The 15,750-nt window shown below is 46.1% G+C and overlaps 8 protein-coding genes across 8 annotated transcripts; 4 read left to right on the forward strand and 4 right to left on the reverse strand.

The window, feature by feature from the left end:
- Positions 1-164: 164 nt before the first annotated feature.
- On the reverse strand, positions 165-1,011 carry BT62DRAFT_997025 (uncharacterized protein; the record flags this gene model as incomplete). Its single annotated transcript, XM_043190629.1, has 2 exons — positions 165-683; positions 769-1,011. 2 exons carry the CDS (start codon positions 1,009-1,011, stop codon positions 165-167), a joined length of 762 nt encoding a protein of 253 aa, XP_043035251.1.
- A 1,284-nt stretch (positions 1,012-2,295) lies between these two features.
- On the reverse strand, positions 2,296-2,903 carry BT62DRAFT_1042362 (uncharacterized protein; the record flags this gene model as incomplete). Its single annotated transcript, XM_043178446.1, has 3 exons — positions 2,296-2,569; positions 2,619-2,756; positions 2,809-2,903. Coding segments are annotated over 3 exons (507 nt in total), but the record flags the coding sequence as incomplete, so codon positions are not given.
- An 881-nt stretch (positions 2,904-3,784) lies between these two features.
- Positions 3,785-4,645, forward strand: BT62DRAFT_936861 (Hydroxyisourate hydrolase). Its single transcript, XM_043187200.1, has 6 exons — positions 3,785-3,882; positions 3,921-3,981; positions 4,056-4,157; positions 4,178-4,202; positions 4,259-4,418; positions 4,470-4,645. Exons 2-6 carry the CDS (start codon positions 3,921-3,923, stop codon positions 4,566-4,568), a joined length of 447 nt encoding a protein of 148 aa, XP_043035253.1. The 5' UTR covers positions 3,785-3,882; the 3' UTR covers positions 4,569-4,645.
- Positions 4,646-4,650: 5 nt separating this feature from the next.
- On the reverse strand, positions 4,651-5,805 carry BT62DRAFT_955561 (uncharacterized protein). The gene is made up of 6 exons (XM_043188344.1): positions 5,632-5,805; positions 5,502-5,583; positions 5,345-5,444; positions 5,195-5,279; positions 4,988-5,135; positions 4,651-4,928 (listed from the first exon to the last, which is right to left on the reverse strand). Exons 1-6 carry the CDS (start codon positions 5,638-5,640, stop codon positions 4,816-4,818), a joined length of 537 nt encoding a protein of 178 aa, XP_043035254.1. The 5' UTR covers positions 5,641-5,805; the 3' UTR covers positions 4,651-4,815.
- BT62DRAFT_936863 (uncharacterized protein) lies at positions 5,716-7,032 on the forward strand (the record flags this gene model as incomplete). Its single annotated transcript, XM_043187201.1, has 9 exons — positions 5,716-5,814; positions 5,865-5,889; positions 5,922-6,014; positions 6,039-6,091; positions 6,142-6,150; positions 6,228-6,289; positions 6,338-6,427; positions 6,592-6,760; positions 6,818-7,032. Coding segments are annotated over 9 exons (815 nt in total), but the record flags the coding sequence as incomplete, so codon positions are not given.
- A 3,291-nt stretch (positions 7,033-10,323) lies between these two features.
- BT62DRAFT_1079909 (uncharacterized protein) lies at positions 10,324-10,835 on the forward strand (the record flags this gene model as incomplete). The annotated part of the gene is made up of 1 exon (XM_043179540.1): positions 10,324-10,835. One exon carries the CDS (start codon positions 10,324-10,326, stop codon positions 10,786-10,788), a length of 465 nt encoding a protein of 154 aa, XP_043035256.1. The 3' UTR covers positions 10,789-10,835.
- Positions 10,836-10,918: 83 nt separating this feature from the next.
- On the reverse strand, positions 10,919-11,286 carry BT62DRAFT_1011332 (uncharacterized protein; the record flags this gene model as incomplete). Its single annotated transcript, XM_043177772.1, has 2 exons — positions 10,919-11,141; positions 11,198-11,286. The coding sequence occupies 2 exons, from the start codon at positions 11,284-11,286 to the stop codon at positions 10,919-10,921; spliced, it is 312 nt and encodes a 103-aa protein (XP_043035257.1).
- A 2,839-nt stretch (positions 11,287-14,125) lies between these two features.
- On the forward strand, positions 14,126-15,175 carry BT62DRAFT_907598 (uncharacterized protein; the record flags this gene model as incomplete). Its single annotated transcript, XM_043183669.1, has 5 exons — positions 14,126-14,303; positions 14,356-14,627; positions 14,673-14,810; positions 14,862-14,991; positions 15,033-15,175. The coding sequence occupies 5 exons, from the start codon at positions 14,126-14,128 to the stop codon at positions 15,173-15,175; spliced, it is 861 nt and encodes a 286-aa protein (XP_043035258.1).
- Between the last annotated feature and the right edge of the window lie 575 nt (positions 15,176-15,750).

Genomic DNA, 15,750 nt, shown 5'->3' on the forward strand with positions numbered 1-15,750 from the left:
TTCCAGCCCAATCCATATGCATTGTCAGAATTATGCATTTTGACATCATGCATTGTGAGATAGTCAACTGTATTATGGTAAGTGTTTCGTAATTCTACATCCTTCATGATTTTATTGGTCACAATAACATAACGGTCATCAGTTCTGTCCTGATTACGGAATCCTTATACATCGCGTCTCAATGCCCAGCCTAGAGCCCTCTGAATTACGTTTTTCTTTTTACTTCGTCTGGCGCTTTTCCGCGGAAACGGCTTCAGGAGCTTATGTTTCGTTGCCACGCCATCCTCTATCACCAAGAACACCGTCGACTCCACCCTTGAGCTCGAGGGCACCGGCTCCACAAGCGTAGGTTCGTCGTGATCAAGCGACAATCCCGCGGCAACCTCGGCTTTCAAACTTTCGGTGATTCCAGGGGAAGGGATCCGTTTCGTGATTCTCCGAAGACGGCGAGCCCGTTTCGATTCTCGTATGGGAAAGCACGACTTGTCAGAAAACTCGTCGACTGAAGGCCTAGTCTTCTCCAGGGGCATTGCCGGCAGTCGATCGGGTGATTTTGGAGGCAGAGGCGGCAGGATGTTTGCCGCGGCTTTGAGTAGGTCATGGGAGGACCGGCGGCTGGGGAGTAGCAAAGGAGACATCGGAGGGGATGTTTCATGAAAGGGGACGTCAAAGGAACTTTGCAGCTGCATCAGAGGTATAGTGGGTCCCGGTGGCATGCTCTAGAATTCTCACTGAGATTAAGCCCCAGTACGTTGATGTGAAGCTCACCCTTATAATTGACCGAAGGAGTAATTCTCCTTGGTTCAAGTAACTCTCTACTAGGCGGAGAGAGCTCATCGCTCGGCGCAGTTCAGACACGGCATTGTTTTGGTGGCCTAGAAGCAGGAGGAGAGACAGGGATTCAGCTGTGGCGTCATTCATCGCTGAGGGTACTAGGGCCGCGGATTCGTTTTGCATGGAATATGTACCGGAAAGAACAATACGGATCCGGTTAGGGGCTCTATTGTTCATTTTGGTCTTGTTCTTTTCCATATAAGATTGTTTCCTTGACGACACTGGTCCTTTCAGAATTACTGGACAGAGATCCTGTACGTACCGGGATTCCAGTGCCTTTTGGTAACTAGTAATAAGAGAAAGATAATGAAGATAGGTGTTCGAAGGCCATAAAGCGAATGTTACCCCAGACTCGTGTGATTGGATTCTTGTTCTCGTTTTCAAATTTCTACGTTCCTGTTGACGTGGTGGGCCATAACAAAGTTCCGCATGTCAGAGCCCTCTTAGGATTGGGAAATGTTGACGCTTCCCCCCATTCAGCTTAACTAATTTTTGTCCAACATGGAAAGATGTTCTCATAAATATTTTGGGCATGAATATTTTTCAGTAAAAATGCCCTGGACATGTAGTAATTTCTGATGACTAGAATGATATATACAAATTGCAGTGGACAGTGGACAGTGTAAATATCAACTGAATAGTCCACCGAAAGGTCAACAGAATACAAATAGATTCTATTCCTTCCTTAAACGGGTCATTCATTGACTCAACTGTCATCTAAGCATTCTGATGCACAGACTATGGATGAAAAGCTTGGTCATCGAGCCAAGCAATGGCATGCTCAAATTAGCAGCAGGCACCTCTTCCAACTCGATAAGTTTGCCACGTCAAAGGCCACTAGATATGAACATAAACTTACGACAAACTCATGCATTGCTTGAGGCGTAGGCAAAAAACTCTCACACTTGGAAAGACAAAGACTGGGAAGCGAAATAGTCTACAAAGAGTGTGAAGAAAGTTCATAAATCTCAAGTCTGTGTCGCACCTCTCGTATCAGCTGTTCCACGCCGCCTGTGGTGATTAAATTGTACAATTTGGTAGCCAGAAAATGTAAGAGCCCCAGTACAACAGACCAAAACTCCTTCCATGCGTATCCTGTCACTCTGTAAGAATAATATCCGGGAAAAGATACTGGAATACTTGCCTAGATGTATGCGACCTTTCTGCAAGTAGAAGACCGCTCTATGGCAGACCCAGATACAACACCTGAACGTTACCATCGAAAATGAGCATTGAGCGTGCAGGTTCTAGAAGTATTTATTGTACATATATAGGTTCACTTCTAATCGCATGTGAATATTGTGTCATAGCCACAGAACACGGCAGTCAAGTAAAGCGCACAATGGCGGATGTCCTGGACGAGGTACAGGTAATAAGGATAGCCTTGATAAAAAGTCACAATGATAAGGAAAGTATATGAAAGAAAGATTGTGGATTGACCTGCCGACACAAGCACATTCGTTAATCATTGGGCTTCGAGAGCACCACCAAGACGGTGTCGGTTTCTACGAGAGCAAGAAGACAGTTGATGCACAAATTTTCATAAGCCACAGAGCGCTGTTGTAAGGTCGAGGTGGCATGAGTCAATAGATAAGACGATGGAGTCAGTAGAGTCGACGACGGAGAAGACACTGTGCGGTCAGGCTCGTTGGAGATTAAAAACACCGACGAGAACAGTACGTTCCCTCGAAGAAATTCATACAGTGGTAATAAAATAATTGTCACTTCCATTGGCCTGTTAAATAATTACCTTCATATCAATGACATAGAAAAAACATGTATACTGGTTCTTGAATAATTCACGAGGGGGATGAACTGGTGCAGGGGCTAGGGCGCGATGGGGTTGTAACGATGCTAGGAGAGTGCTGAAGGTTGGTGTTAGAGCCGGAGAAACATCGTCCTCAGAGATCTCTTGATATCGGCTAGAAATTTCTCAGTTCCAGAATCCGATGGTTTGAGACTCGAGATGCATACTTTATTGAAGCGGTAAGCATGAAGTCGGCTGCCCAACAAATTTTCTTCATCAAATCTATGTCCTTTGTCTCTTTGATTTGCAACAGGTAAGGATTGCTGTAAGAGAACTGGAAGGAGGGTCCACAAGTCGTCTCCGATAGTTGATCGTCGTACTACGAGGTGGAGGGGGTGCTTGCATGATTGCGTTTCCCGTCGGGAAAGTGGAAGACGTAGTCTCTACAGACAGGGTTATAGGTTTGCTTTGGGATGGATGCCGATCAGAAGTATATTTTTGCGAGTCATGACATGTGAACGAAGAGAGGCTTTTGCGACCGGAGGATTGTGACACGAAGACAACAAACACGGCGTACTCTTTAAATGATCAAGAAGGTGTTCGTCAAGGTCGTTTAAAGAGCCAAGAGGCGGCGTTGCCTATTTCCCTCGATTCCATTGGCATTTTAGCTTTTCCGCAAGTAAGGTGTCTTTACACTGGTCGACGCCTCGTACAACGAATATTTGGACTGGATCTTGCGGGACCGTAGCTTGCGCTTCTGGTAATACAAGATTAACGTTCCTGATGACATCGGAGGCCACAAGAAGTGGATACTTGTCTTGATGAGGAGCAAAAACATCTATGTACAGATTTAAGGTACTAATGTGTCTGTATTGTCCATTCAACTTATCAGGTGCATAGATGTCTCCGAAGCCAACATTGCTTTCCACAATTTGGCTAACTCTGGCAGAGGCAGAGCATCTTAAGAATCAGAGTGGAAGATGGATAGGGTCTTGATCGCTTTGTCGCGGAATTTTTTGTCTACTCTTCGTGTCAGCATATGTAATCAAATAACGAATATATCTCACCTGTCGATGAGACACAGGTAACAACGTTGAAGACGCCGCCATTGTGGTTCAATAAAAAATTCAATTTCCGATCACAAGACAGTGAGATCACATTTCTCCGGACTGGTGGTTCCGTCAGCTCTACTGACAAGTTGATTTTTAATCTAATCAACTATCGCTCTCCTGGGTTCCATTTTGACGGACGAAACACCTTTGTTATAGTTGAACCTCCGTATTGATGTCAAGATCTCCTATTGGAACCGTATCGCTAGGTCCAAGAGAGGGAATCGGCAATGGCCAGTGATGGTCTCGGTCGTAGCTATGGACAAGCGGGAATCTACGGCAATGCAACACGTGATCTCGGATGAACCGGACCGTGCCAACGCTTCCACTATCACTTGCCAGTCTGCGTTTTTCCCTGTCCTTAGGAGCACCGGTATCAATTCATCCACCTCTTTTAACGGTTCTCGATTCGTCTTCAAGAAAGCATATTCCGAATGTGGAGCTTAGGCGGCAGCGCTGTGCACCCGGTAGTTAGAAGGCGATCCAGACATCTTTATTCCTTTGGCAAAAGGGTTCGTCAAGCAATCATCCAATGCGACGGACACCTCTAACGGTGTGAATCTGCCAGTGTAACCAACTCGGACGGGAGATGTCCAGACCGTCTTCCGCCTCTGGAGATCTCAGAAGAAACGAGACGTCTGCTCATTGCTGGGTCATACAAGGTAATTTTCAGGATCAAGGAATATTTCGAGAGCAAAGGACAGAAGTGCTTTTACCCATGGGTCGAGGTGCGACGTTCTCCCTTTGAGTGTTTCGTCCAATTAGATATCATCCTCTAGATAACATTCAATCTCGAAAATCCTGCAGAAAATTATCACATTCCTCTTCTCATTAGCCCCTACTCCTTTACAACATACCGTGGCAGCTCAGCGTGCTGAGCCCAACGTCGATTCATGAATAAATGTACTGTATTACTAGGCTAGCCAAAATGAATCAGTTCCAAAAGGTCTGAAAAGATATCTACGCGCTTGTGTCTAATTATCACGGCTAGGGGGTGTAAAGGTAATACAGAAAAATGATGTGGAATGACTGGAGTAGATGTATGTACTACGATGTGCGGAAACACGCGAGTGACAGACAGGTGAGAAAGGAACTGAAATAATACATGATGGGGATAATTAGCAATTATCGCCCAAGTACATTGGAATATTGTACGCCCTTGATGTTGGCACCACGCATCGATGACTTGACATTTCTCAAAAAATTGTCTGGGGATTTACTCATCTCTACCGCGGCCTCTGATGAAGAGTAGTAAAGGGATTAGATTAAGAATAAGTAAAGGCGGGTGTTCACGTACCCTTGTTTAGAGGATTATTTGCATTCGGGTCTAACAAAAGATACTGCAGACCAAGCATAACCGAGGTTAGGTTAAGAACCGGCTTCCAATCTTCTCGAAGGATGTTGAGACAGACATTGCCCTCGAGATCAACGTTAGGGTGGTATATCTGCGATGGCATGGATCAACAAACGTTTCAGTTGGAAGGAAATGAAATGAACAGCTTACCGTCTGAGTACACTTCACTTTTGGTGGATCGTGAGGATAATTGGAGTTGATGGCGAAGGAGAATACAAAATTGCCGCCCTTGTACATTCCTGGATGTACGATGATCACCGCCTCATGCAAGAATACCACGGCTATGCGAACACGTTGAACATACCTTCGTCTGGGGTAATGGTGAGTGTGAAGTTGAGGAGATCAGCGGGATTAGGGAAATTTATTTGCATGGTAGAGGGAATGTCGAGCTCTGTCACGTCTAAAAGGGAGAAATGGTCATCAATGGCCAATCCATACACGAGGTGTACGAACGCACCTTTCTGCACTCGTATTTGGGCAGCGTTGACCTTGGGCTTTTTCTTGGCCGCTGCATCCTCGTTCTTCTTCATACTCCATATCTAATAGATGATTCAGCGGCATATATCCTGGAGAGAGCGAAATAAAACCTTGATCATCGTGGTAGGGCGGCGCGGATGTAGGTGGTAGCGTGAATCAGAGTAGTGGTGGTAATTCGGAGAGTCGATCCTGGAATGGGCCTTATTATCCAAGTTGACACAGCCACTATATTCGCGTGGAACACTCTGGAACACTCTAGGGATACGGAGGTAGTGGTTGAAGAACGCAAGAAAGTAAGCTAGAGGGATTGGTCTCATGTTCTTCTCTTATTTCTTTGATCCAGGTAGCGAATGCTCTGATTGTCCATGGTGCTCTGCTTCTACACAACTCCGTGTATCAGAGGAGGACAACATCACCTTTCTCGACCTCTTAGAGTATTATTTTGCACAATCTGAAGACATTCTCAAGAAGGACGAGAGGCTCGAGCTATCAAGTGGGCGTTACCCTTGAGCTCACATAAAACCGAAACGTGCAGTGGATACGAGTTGCCTGCGTGTCATAGAACTATTAGATTGCTCACAGACCGGTGGATATCAGTGCTCATAATCGAGATCCAAAGTGTCGCTTCTTTTGGAAGATGGGAGTTATGCCGCCGCAGTATCAGACGCAGTTTCCCTGTCTCAATGCTCCTAATGTTGTCCCCCAGGCCGAACATATCAAGGAACGCTGGCTGGCAACCATGGAAAAGTGGGGGGATGTCTATGAAACGTGCGTAAGGCTCTCACTTCCGCCTCGTGTTTTCCAGCCACTCTCTAGCATTCTCCAGAGAGTGGAGAACCTAGCTGACATGGCATCCACCGGACTTGGTCTACGTGCAGAGACGTTCCGCGAAGCAGGGAGATACGGGTAAGAGCATTTTCGTCCGTCCGCCTTCTGAGTTCCGATCTCTCCGGAAGACCACATATTCTAGCGCCCAACGCTTCGGATCTTGTCAAATACGGAGAGCAAAATACCATTCTCGCTGGTTTTCATACTGATCTCAATTCTTTGACAATCCACGGTCGTTCCAGATATCCTGGCTCATATGTATGGGCTCGGAATACCGGCAGACGTATCTCAGTCCAAATTCCAGAAAGAAACTACTTACTTGTTCAGGCTGGGGTGCAATTAGAGTACCTCAGTTGTGGTCTAATCAAGGCGGGTTACCATGAAGTCGTCGTTAATGATAAAACTATCGTGGTGTGCATCCCGTTTAATTGCTATATGTTGTCTGTCACCTTAACACGGGCATTCGAGGTCATCGAGCAGCGCAAAAGAGAACACCCCTCACGACTTCTGATTCGAATCCTATCTACTTTCCTCTGGCATCTCTCTTCTGATTATGATCTGGAGCCCATTCCTGCTTTAGCAGAGCACTCAAGAGCGATTCGGACTGCTTACATCAATCTGGAAAAGGACGATGGAGAGGAAACAGTTTACGGACCCATGAAATTTGGCCAGCAGGTCCGGAAGTAAGCATCTGCTGAAGGTGTTATCCATCCGTATTCTCGATTTCTATCATACACACCCTGCAACGTTCCGTATTATTCATGGATTCAAGCGTGTACCTAGCCTTCGCTCACTGAGGCTTGTGCAGGCTAACCGCAGACCCATCCGCTTCTAGAACCGATTCGCTTTACCAGTGGAAGATATCTCAAAATTACACGCTGTCATGATGCGTGCACACGTCGCTTTCCTCTTGCATTGGGATGAAGCAAAATCGGTGCAATCTGCCTGTTTTGTGATGCTAGAGGATTCTTTCATAAGGCATTGACTTCGAATTTCTATGACCAGACATACATGTTTGAGGAACCTCAGCGTCGCTGAACGACCTTCCGTTTCAATTCCGGGAGCTATCGTGAAGCTCGTATCCCATCTTAATCTTCCCTCTCTGCAGAAATTGACACTGAAATTCGAGGGAGCAGGTATCATTTTTCCAACTTTCTCTCAGCAAACAGCACCTTCTTTGATGGACCTCGAGATTCATTCTCCTAAACTTATCGCAGAGGGCAGACCATTGGCGAAAATTCTGAGGCACATCCCGGGACTCACGAACCTTATTCTTGCGGTATCGTTCCGAGCAGCTGATATTTTTCTGTAACTTGTAAGAGTTCGACATGATATCGTTGCGTTCGAGAAAATTCCCCGTCTACGTACCATTTCACTTGTGGGCCCCCAGAGAAACAATGATGCGATCACTGTGATAGCCAAAGCGAGGCGTCTTATGGCAGGAAGAGATGAGCTGTACTTGACAAAGATCTACTTAAATATGGACGTCCAGGCTGCCCCAAGAAAATATGAAGCATTGAAATGAATTGCGCCAAGGAGGTCGAGAGGCGGTCTTTCCAGCTTCATAGCATTCGTATTAGGTGTTCTCGTGTATTTGATTATTTGATGTTGTACTTTAAGTGATTCTTGTTCCACCGTTATTAATGACCGTAGATTAGATCCTGGATTTCTGTGTCCGCAAGCAGGTTGTCAGGAAACAGAATAATGAAAACGCATTTGGCTTGATCTAGCAATGAGGTGGTCGCTAGGCCAATATTCCCCACCAAATTCTGCTGCTGCTGTATGGGTTTCTCCCACTCGATGGCTGCAGGGATTTGAACAAGCACATCCCGGGATCTAGGAAACAGGGGTTCAGTCACAGGAGGTCATAAGTAAGCACAGGAAGAACCATACCGTATCTTTCGATGAGGATGTTCTGTGTCATAATACATGTGAAAGTGAAACCCAGACTCGACTTGACCTTAAAGTGTAAGTGTGAAGTCACGAGTGGGGTGTAAACATGTCCGCAGTAGCTTGGGCTTCTAGCTGCAATGCACAATATAGAATGAGGTTGAGCATATTCATAACGTTATCCTGGTAAGCACCAATTAGATCATCAGATGTATCGAGCTTACTGGTAAGAATAATGTATTCATGAAATAATAATGACCTTTGCACTCCTATATCGGTATTAATAATAGATACTTCATTATGCTACGCCGCACAGACACCATCACGTACAACTTCGCACCCACACGGCCACCTTTTCATCCAAATTCAATGTGGCTGTACTCACCGCCGGACATCAGCGTCGACCGAGGTGCACGGACACCATAGCATATATGCGTTAACATGAATTGTTTCATGCCTTCCTCCCACATCATCACAATCAGAAAATCATCTTCTGAAGGTGAGTTTGTCGTGGATTTCGAGTCGGTGATTTTCCTTGCTTGTGGAAGATTACCATCTCAAACACGGCTTCTAGGATTTGTCCAAGTAATGCAAGGGTATCGAACACCGTGTGTGAGGACATGAATGCTCGATAAATGAAGTACTATCGTCTTCATCGACCCCCCGGGCCTTAGGTCCACCTGCTCAATGATACCTCCTAACTCAGGAGGGCATTACATTGGCTGATGAGTAATGCAATAAGTCATTCATATCACTGAGATTCATGAGTGTGCCATACTGTGCCTGTACAGTATAGGGGTATGAGGTATGAAGGGATAAATGTAAACAGCACTCACAAACACCCACAGAAGCCATTACCAAGTTTTGCTATTTATGGAGAACATTGGCTATATTTTCCACTATATGCAAGCATAGGCCCCTCTGCCCCTCCCCCCCCCAAAAAAAAGATCATCCACTGTCGGTGGCAGTCTGCCACTGTATTTCAGATACAAGTGATCATGAAGACCATCTCATCCACAAACCAGACATCACTCTCTTTTCCTAACCTCCCCCCTCCCCCCAAAAAGTAACTGTCATGTAAGTGTTGCACCAAATATATGTATAGTATTAACAGTTTCCATATCATGTCTTACTCTTATTACTTATGTTCCAAGCTTCCTTTATGGCATGAACAAGCTGATAATTACTTATGAAGAGATTGTTAGTGTGGACCAAATCGACTTCCCGGAAGGAGTATGTACATTTCACCATTGTCTGTTCCGAACATGTGTGTACAGTGCGTGTGACCCATTATCCAGCAAAACTATTCCCGGAAATGAAAAGAAATCCCTGGAATTGACCTATCCTTCCAACTTCCTCATGTCAGAGAGAGCCGAGTCGTCGGGTCACCGGAGTTGGAGATATGCTCCCAAGCAGCAACGGTATCTGCATACCGTACTCCTCAGGCTTGGCTAACTAACAGATGCAGCTGAGCCTTGGCTGGTCTATCATCTGACTAGCTTGGCTTTACCATGTGGCATCATTGAGCAATTGGTACCCTTCGAGGGTGATGACTCTTCCCAGTACACCTCCTCGACTTTCCGCATCCATTCCTTTGACATTCGCCACAGCTACAGGGCCGTCACCCGTAGATTCTGACTTCCAATCTCCCTCGCCTTTCTGTTGTATATCTACTGAGTCTGCTTATTTAACAATGGGCCAGAATTGAGTGATGCGGATCAGAGTGACGTGAGCGACTCGGGATACATTCTGCTACATTACGGTCGAAATATCTCTAGCATCATCACATGATGAACATGGTATTGATCGATGTCAAGCCGAAGTGTTCAGTTCGGTGGTGCTTGGCGCTTGTACTATTGATACCACCTATTTCTAGCTGCCGGCATCAACCGATTAAGCCATGAGGAAGCTATGCTCCCCCCCCCCCACAAAAAAAACATTACGCATAGAGGGGGACTTTTATTGATCCTGGCAAGATCTTTATTGCAAGATTTTCTCTCGGGACGGCGCGACCGGCCCGCGCAATTAACGAGCATAATCCTTACGATTCGAACTTGCTTCTTTCCTTCTTCCAGGCACATGAAATGCCAAGGCCCCAACGATGCCAAGGAAACTTTAGAACAGGGTCTCTTCCAGGCCTCAACGCCATTCTTCCTGCGTTTTCTGCCCTCACGAGCCATATTGGGCCTCAGCGTCAGCAATTGGATCATTCTAATTCGTCCACTGCCAATTGGACATCCGTCATCACTGATTTGTACACGTTCATGGGCCCATTCGTTGCTCGGCTCGTGGCTATGGCAGCCCCGATGCTCACTGTGACCTTGCAATGGAACACAATATTTCGAGAAGGTAACGTTGGACAGCTAAGCATCGGAAGCTTCCCGCTGGTATCAAGAACGAGTCTTACTTTGGTTCCCATTCGCTCATATTCCAGCGAAGAAGGTGGTCTGGCCGGGCCAACAGGTCCTGAGAGCAGAAGATCGACGACAGCTGGTCATTATTCCTGCCCAGCCAGTCCTGTAACTCCCGTTGATAATCTCCGTTGTTGAACATCTGGCCATGACAATCCGCGTTGGCGAAATAATAACATTTGCCGCAGTCGCCAGAGTTAATCTGACGATATCTATAGCCAAAACTGAGGATATGATGAATCATCAAAAGAGAAGGCCATTTACGAGCTCACAGCATCGTTGTGGAATCTATTCCAGCCATAGCCAGCACCAGTGTTAAGGCACTTTCCGGTAGGAACGTTGTACTGCCAAGCACAGTTGTTGAAGTAAGCATCATCACAAAGCCGCATATATCGATAGTCGAGGGAGTGGGCGCCAGAATGGCGAATATCAACGTGAGTTTGGTCATTGTGTGCGATAGGGAACGATGCAAATGTATCCAATATTCATACCTGGAATGCGTCAATTCGAGAACATCTGTAGAGATACAAATGTAGATTTAGCTAACGCACGCAGAGCGTTACCCTTCAACAGAACGAGAGTAATATGGCCTATCAATTGGGTAGAGCGGATATGTTGCTTCTGAAGGCTCGACATGATCTTCTGAGGATCAGGAGACGGTCACAGGTGTAAAACCTATTACGTGGTTGAGAATAGAAGAGGACAGAAGCTGAGATACCGACGTACAATGAGACGAGAAAACTTACTCCGAGAGGTGATAATCCACAGAAAGCGAGGCAAATAGAGGTATATCCATTAGGCGGCGTTCAAATTTACGGAAAGGGTGCACTATCGGATTCGCAGGACACATGAATTGTTGACCGCTGGTGGATTTGGCTTGCCAATAGAAGCTAGTTCACATTGTAATACGGTGTGATTTCATGGATAAGGACTTATTACAATTCATTAGATCTAGTAGCATTAACTTGATAGGCGTCAAGCGGTTCCAAAGAAACCTTATCGAATTTCGATGAGTACCCAGAGTTGCGCGATTCTAGGCAGAGAAATGGGTGGATTAGCATAATCAGTTCTTGATACCACAAGCAATAAAGTCGCATGTCTGTTGGTACAGAACGGAATATCTGTACTTCTCTATCATCCGATTTCCGGAGTCCGACCAGTTGGATCTCTGCGACCACATGTTTGATCGAAGTGTCTGAGGGAAGAGGGACTGAGATACCTGAAAGGGGAAAATCTTAGATCTTCCTATATTGGGGACGCATCCGTAAAAGTTGAACAGGCTGCCGTTGTTTCCTCGGAACGAGCCGACCTCAAGCCAACACCCTCGAAATGAAATAGACGCCCATATTGCGCCCACACTTGTGTTTCCGTTCAAATTTCCACGCTTGAATGTTAAACGTTGAACATCCCTCCTCAGTTGGTCTACTTCTATTTCTGAAAAGCCGAATTTTGTCCCGGCCCAATTCCGAGAAAGAGAATACTTTTGGATTTCTTCATCAATCATACATTTGAACCATGCCAGTCGTGAAATCTACCGTCTGCGAATGGGGTTCTGAACACATGCTACATCAGGTGAGCAATATTTTCACCCTTGGGATCTCTGATGATTATATATATTATTCGGATGTCTGGCCATGTACTATGTGGGATTCTTAAACAAGTGCTTTGCTCACCTGTTGCATATAATTGCCTAGTACTAATCTGAATCTTTCAGTGAAGTGCCTGATGTTTGTCTTTGGACTTTCTTAGCTCAGAGATCCCTTGTCCCCTTCGAGGCTGGGCGCTAATGGAATGAGATCATTTTTACAATCCATCACACTGATTCACATAAGGCGCGACTTGCCGTGTGCCTCTCTATATTATTCTGAAGGTTATTTAATAATGATCTGCACTGATTCCGATCTGATTCACCACTTCGGTTAGTCACAGTTCCTTTGCTTTTCTCATAACATACGATCTAAATATAACATTTCCCATAGTCATGACTCGAGAATCCATAATCAATTATCCTATCTTCAGACCACAGTAATATCAACACATCTCACGTTCTGTTGCGCAGCTTTCAGCAGCTACGGCACTCTGATACATTCCAATAAGCTCTCAGCATCGCACCATTCCTGTTGTTTCCTGTGGCCTTGTAGGCTGTGGGATTAACGGACAAGAAGATATGCTGGCGTCAGAGAACCTTCTACCTGTTAATAAACTTGACAATCGAAGTTGATATAGTTGGTATAGCCTTCGACAGCTGGGAAAGTCTGACCCTTCCTCGAAAAGAAAAGGAAAACAGGACGTTCGTGTTGGGAAACAAGCCGGCGACTCAGTCACGGATATGATCCGGACTTTTTAGTCATCGCCACATCGACGCGTACTTACGCGTCCGTTCTCGTAGTTTCTCTTTCCTCTTCTTATGGACTAGTTTAGTTTACTCTTAGAATATACTAGAAGACTTGGAGAGGTATAAAAGCCTCGAATTTGTACCATACTTTACACAGAATATCTACCTTACTTCTACTCTTACAACTACCAGCTGCTAACAGTTTGCTACTCGCTGGTGATGAAAATGTGGAAATATTGATTAACAACCCCCAGCAAAGATCCATTTCCTTGAGTCATTCTATCATCCACATCTCCCCCTCGACCCATGGCGATTCATGCGGCAGGTTATAAAATGCGGCCTCAATCATCAGATTCAATAGGTCCCCGACATATTTGTCCTTTAATTTGTGGATGATAATATCGAAGATCCCCAGAGGAATGCGAGGCTCTTGCATTCTGTTCGCTATGAGGATATCCTTTTCGAATATCAAGACTGGGCTCACAATTTATCTTCGTGGGGACGTCGTCTTCTGAGTACTCTCATCATGTTTATTTTGTTGTCTGGGATTACAATCAGCCAGGATAATCCCAATCGTAGAAAGAGATGCTAACTGAAAGACTTTCACATGGGGCCGAAGTCGCGCAGCACCTTCACTGTGGTCTTAGGGGAGATGAAAGCGACAGCCGAGCGAAAAGTCGACCGATTATATGTAACAAAATATGAACGGTATGGCATCGGTACTTGTTCAGAAGTTTTGCTGTGGGAAGGCGGTTTATGGTTCACAGTTCTTGCCGTATTGCGATGAAAGAGGACGCCATATTGGAAATGTGTTTACTAGTGCAAGGTATTTCCGCAGCGAAAGGTCATTAGGATATCGATAAGTCTGCGAGATAATGAGATGGACTTGGAATGGAGACTGTTCAACTTGAACTGACCTTGTGTGTGCAAAATAAATGCACCGTATGTACTCATTATGATACACGGGCCAAGGAGGCTGATTGAAGCTCATTTTCCTGACAGTCCATCATATGAGCGAGAATTTTTTAGCACGAGAAAACGAGAAGAATTGGGAAGAGAAACCGGCCCGAATCGCTAGAAGTATTTGTCATCACCCCTAAGTGATGATGTCAGCAGAATGCTCTTCCTTTTGCTCCCGCCATGATCTCTGCCAGTCCTCCTCGCAAACGTATCAAACTCGAGTCGCGCTCGCCACAACCAGACACTAACGACGAAGAGGAATATAACTGTAGTATATGCCTACAGCCCCTTGTCGACCGGACCGTCATTCCCACATGCTCGCATGAGTTTTGTTTCGACTGTCTCGTCGTCTGGACAGGTTCGGGGGAATTTTCGCGCATAGTCCAGTCAGGCTCATATTTTATCTGTAGACCAGTCAAGAAAATGTCCCTTATGCGCTCAGACCATTTCAGAGTATCTCATTCATCGGATCCGCTCGCGCTACGATTATCAGAAGCACTACTTGGCCCCTCTCTCGAAGCCTGGATTACTGCCATTGCGGGCTGCCCCGCAACGGGAACACGAAGGGCCCAGACGACAGCGCAGGCGAGACTGGGGTAGACGAGACCAGGATGAAGCAGATAAGTTAGAGCGGTCTATAGAGACACGGCGCTGGGTATACGAGCACGGGCTATATGCCAAGGTGGGCCGGATAACTTTTCATTTACTCTGTCTAACCACAGCGTAGCACGTAGCCTCGAACGGTTATACCAAATACCGGCCGTACCCCACTCCAGCGCAATTCTCTGCCAGCCAGGAAATGGTGAGCAAGACGACGATGTTTTTGCGGCGCGAGTTGAGAGTGTGGGATGATCTCGATGTTGAGGTACGTCTCTTACTTTTCATCTTTTCTATTTGGACGGCTGACGGGATATAGTTTTTCACAATGTTCACAATATCACTCATGAAATCCATCGATATACGCTCCGAGTCAGCGGTGAAGCTATTAGCCGAATTTTTGGACATGGATACAGGTGGAAGAACTATGGCAGAACACTTCGCGCATGGTGAGAAAATCATCTACGGAATATTCTTTTACTGAAGCAAGCAGAGGTTTACTCGTACGTGAGGTCGCCTTTCAAAGACTTGTTCGTGTATGATAGTGCTGTCCAGGTGAGCGAATACAACACGGCTCATTCTTCTTGGACTTACAACTGCTTGACTAGTATGACACGCCTCCCCATTTACTAAACTCGCCCGTAAGATTAAGACAAAGGCGATGGCACGAGATAGACGAGTACCCTCGACGAAGGTCCGGATCGAGGTCGGGTTCTCCGCGCGACGGCGACGACGAACGCTCTGTATCATCGTCTTCTCCCCGTGATAAGAAATGGCGCGAACACGAAGCTTCTCCCGCTCGGTCAATATCCTGGTCACCTTCAGGTCGTTATTACCCCAGCACAAGTAGAAAATCGTCTCCTTTCTTCGCAGCGCGAACACCTGCACCGAATGAAACCGAAGCAACCAAACTATGTCGATCGACCAGTCTTTCCGATGATAAGGGGAAATCCAGAGCTACCGACGAATCTGATAGTGATACCCCGAGCGCTGTTGTTCCAGCACCGGATGCAAAGGGCAAATCCAGAGCAGATTCCCCCTACCCTCCGCTTTCCAATTTCCCCGAAGCCCCATGTCGACGTTCCAATAAACGTATTCGTACCGCCTTGGACTCCGTACGTGCACACCTCGGTGCAGGGCCATCTTCCAGTCCAAACTTGCTCTCCCGGTTATCATCGGGAAGAGAGAGAAGGGATGGCTCTGCTGAT

Source organism: Guyanagaster necrorhizus, assembly GCF_019112545.1.
Source record: "Guyanagaster necrorhizus MCA 3950 unplaced genomic scaffold BT62scaffold_35, whole genome shotgun sequence".
Lineage (NCBI taxonomy): Eukaryota > Fungi > Basidiomycota > Agaricomycetes > Agaricales > Physalacriaceae > Guyanagaster > Guyanagaster necrorhizus.

What these genes read in the sequence shown, in the direction of transcription:
- BT62DRAFT_936861 (XM_043187200.1), top strand. Translation starts at nt 3,921, where the DNA reads ATGGCCAGTGATGGTCTCGGTCGTAGCTATGGACAAGCGGGAATCTAC. An exon ending in AATCTACGGCAATGCAACAC is followed by an intron (nt 3,982 to 4,055) that starts GTGATCTCGGAT and finishes CCCTGTCCTTAG; the next exon opens with GAGCACCGGTATCAATTCAT. An exon ending in TTTATTCCTTTGGCAAAAGG is followed by an intron (nt 4,203 to 4,258) that starts GTTCGTCAAGCA and finishes TGAATCTGCCAG; the next exon opens with TGTAACCAACTCGGACGGGA.
- BT62DRAFT_955561 (XM_043188344.1), bottom strand. An exon ending in CCAAATACGAGTGCAGAAAG is followed by an intron (nt 5,445 to 5,501) that starts GTGCGTTCGTAC and finishes TCTCCCTTTTAG; the next exon opens with ACGTGACAGAGCTCGACATT. An exon ending in AAATAATCCTCTAAACAAGG is followed by an intron (nt 4,929 to 4,987) that starts GTACGTGAACAC and finishes ACTCTTCATCAG; the next exon opens with AGGCCGCGGTAGAGATGAGT.